The 2,446-nt window shown below is 54.5% G+C and overlaps 1 protein-coding gene across 1 annotated transcript; it reads right to left on the bottom strand.

Annotated features, from left to right (window-relative positions):
- Nucleotides 1–945: 945 nt before the first annotated feature.
- On the bottom strand, nt 946–2,031 carry LOC123398855 (late embryogenesis abundant protein 3-like). Its single transcript, XM_045093302.1, has 2 exons — nt 1,680–2,031; nt 946–1,540 (listed from the first exon to the last, which is right to left on the bottom strand). Exons 1-2 carry the CDS (start codon nt 1,881–1,883, stop codon nt 1,067–1,069), a joined length of 678 nt encoding a protein of 225 aa, XP_044949237.1. The 5' UTR covers nt 1,884–2,031; the 3' UTR covers nt 946–1,066.
- Between the last annotated feature and the right edge of the window lie 415 nt (nt 2,032–2,446).

Here is a 2,446-nt window from a genome sequence, read left to right as displayed (position 1 = left end):
TCATCTCTATCACATCTATTATCCGTTCCCATCAGATCCGTGGTGGACGAAAAAGTTACATCCGGCTACACGGAAGCTTCAACCAGAATGGCGACGGCGGGCGGGTGATTCCATGGCCGGCATGTGAAGTTGCTGCACGAGGATTTGCAGGGATGATGTCACGAATGCTACAACCACGTATCACAAAAGCTACAAGCATAAAAAAAGGTACAACCGTTGATAAAAAAGTTACAACCACGTCCGTGAGAGTTGCAACCAAACTTCGCCGGAGTTTGTAACCGGAGTTGCAACCATAATAAAAAAATGTTGCAACCATTATACAATTTTGCTACACCAGTCATTCTGTTTTGTTGCAACCATATTATTTTTTTGCTACAACCCTTGTCAAGGCGAGCTGCAACCATGATAGGAAAATACTACAACCATTATATTTTTTGTTACATCCTCGTTCTGTTTTTGTTGCAACCGTATTGTTTTGTTGCCTGCACCGACAAATTTTTTTTCTTCACGTAAGGCAAAATGCTACAACCATTATACAAATTTCTACATACTCCCTCCGTCCCAAAATAAGTGTCTGAACTTTGTATTAGCTCTAATATCCAAAATAAGTGTCTCAACTTTGTATTAGCTCTAGTACAAAATTGTACTAAGCTTAAGACAGTTATTTTGAGACAAAGGGAGTATGTCATTCTGTTTTGTTGCAACCTTGTTCTGGCAACGGAGCTCATCCCGGAGCTTGAGCCCAAATCTATGGCAGCCTGTGATAGATGGGGAAGACCCTCCTCGAGATCCTGCCTGCCGCGGATCCGATGGGAACGCGGCTATGGCACGACCGGCGCAACTACCTAGCAGTGCCCTTGCAAAAATAACACGCCCTGCCTCAGACCCACCCCTGTAGTAAAAAAGAGAAGGCACGTGGTTATAAAAGAACGCAAAGAAAAAACGTAGAGGATCTTGTACATACGTAATATAATACAGATGAAAAAACGTGCAGTACGCTGGAGATTACATCACGGATTACAACCACGTAGTGCAACAAGGCGGCCACGCAGCACGCACGCACGTCCTAAGCCTGCCGCCGGCGCGTCATCCTCCTCTCGTTCATCTCGGCGGCCGCGGCCACCGCGTTGGCGACGCCCTTGCCCCCTCCCCCTCCCCCTCCTCCCGCAGCGGCGTTGCGCTCCGCAGCCGTGGCCACCGCAACGGCGTCCTCCCTCGTGGCCACCTTGTTGGCCGGCAGCACGTCGGCGGCGTTGCCCAGCACGTCCATCAGCCGGACCTTGTCCTCCTCCGCAAGGCCGGGCCTCATGTTGGACTCCGCGGCCTGCTGCGCCGCCGCCGCCACGCCGCCGGGGATGGCGCGGCCGAGCCCCGTGGCGCGCGTCTCGGCGGCCTGCACCGCCGCCGCGTCCGCGAGGTCCACCGGCCTGTCCCCCGCCGACGTCTGCGCCGCGGCCTGCAGAGCTTCGCCGATGGTCACCGCGTCCGTCGCCTCCTCCACGCCGGCGCCCGGCACGGGAACCGTGAACTGCGCCATCACCTGCATGCATGCATGCATATTGCGTGCGTGCGTTCGGAGTGGCATCACGTGGCCATGCATGCAAGATCATGGCGCGTGCGCGTGCGTACGACATATATATATTGATTTGTCATGATGCGTAGGAGTAGATGTTACGTACCTGGCCGCCGGCGGTGGCGGTGACGACGCGTCTCCCGGCGTGTGGTTCGTCGGCCTCGGTGACCCGGAGATCGCCATCTTGATTCTGCTGCTGATCACCACCATGGGTGCCGAGGACCTCGTCGCGCTGGCGGCGCGCGTCGTGAGCAGACGCGGAGGGCGGGTAGACGTCGCCGGTGCGGACGGGCTGGGGCTGGTCGCTCATGGCCGGCGTCGGGTCGGCCTCGCTCGATCGATATCCGGCAATCCTCTCGAGAGTTAACTGCTTTTGTAAGCTAGCTTAGCTAGTGATGATCACTGACCCCTCCTATGGCGCTGCAGGGAATAAATGGTGACGACGAGAGGAGACGGGAAGGTGGTAGAGCGGCGCGATTTGGCGCCGCCTGCGTAAAGCTTGCCTGGCCACGGTGAGCTCCTATGCAACGACACCTGCAAAGTACTGTATGTAGAAAGATTGAAGAACGACACCTGGAAAGATTGAAGTACTGTATGTAGAACGACACCTGCAAAGCACCCCGACGTTGCACGACACGTACGCGGTACCCGTCAGTACTACCGTCGGCCAGCGGCCTCCTGCTCGAATCCCGAGAGAAATCATCCCATCTATATATTAGAGCATAAGATAAATACACTGGCAGTCACTAAAGTTGAGGCCGAAGCACAATACAGTCACTGGACTTTAGAATACGCTCAATATGATCATTGAATACGAGTTGTCGTGATTATACGGTCACTGCTCGCCGTATAGCTCCGTATTCTGTTGAGTTG

The sequence above is a fragment of the Hordeum vulgare genome, chromosome 5H (genome assembly GCF_904849725.1).
Source record: "Hordeum vulgare subsp. vulgare chromosome 5H, MorexV3_pseudomolecules_assembly, whole genome shotgun sequence".
Taxonomy (NCBI): Eukaryota; Viridiplantae; Streptophyta; class Magnoliopsida; order Poales; family Poaceae; genus Hordeum; species Hordeum vulgare.
This window is presented reverse-complemented; position numbering and strand designations above follow the sequence as displayed.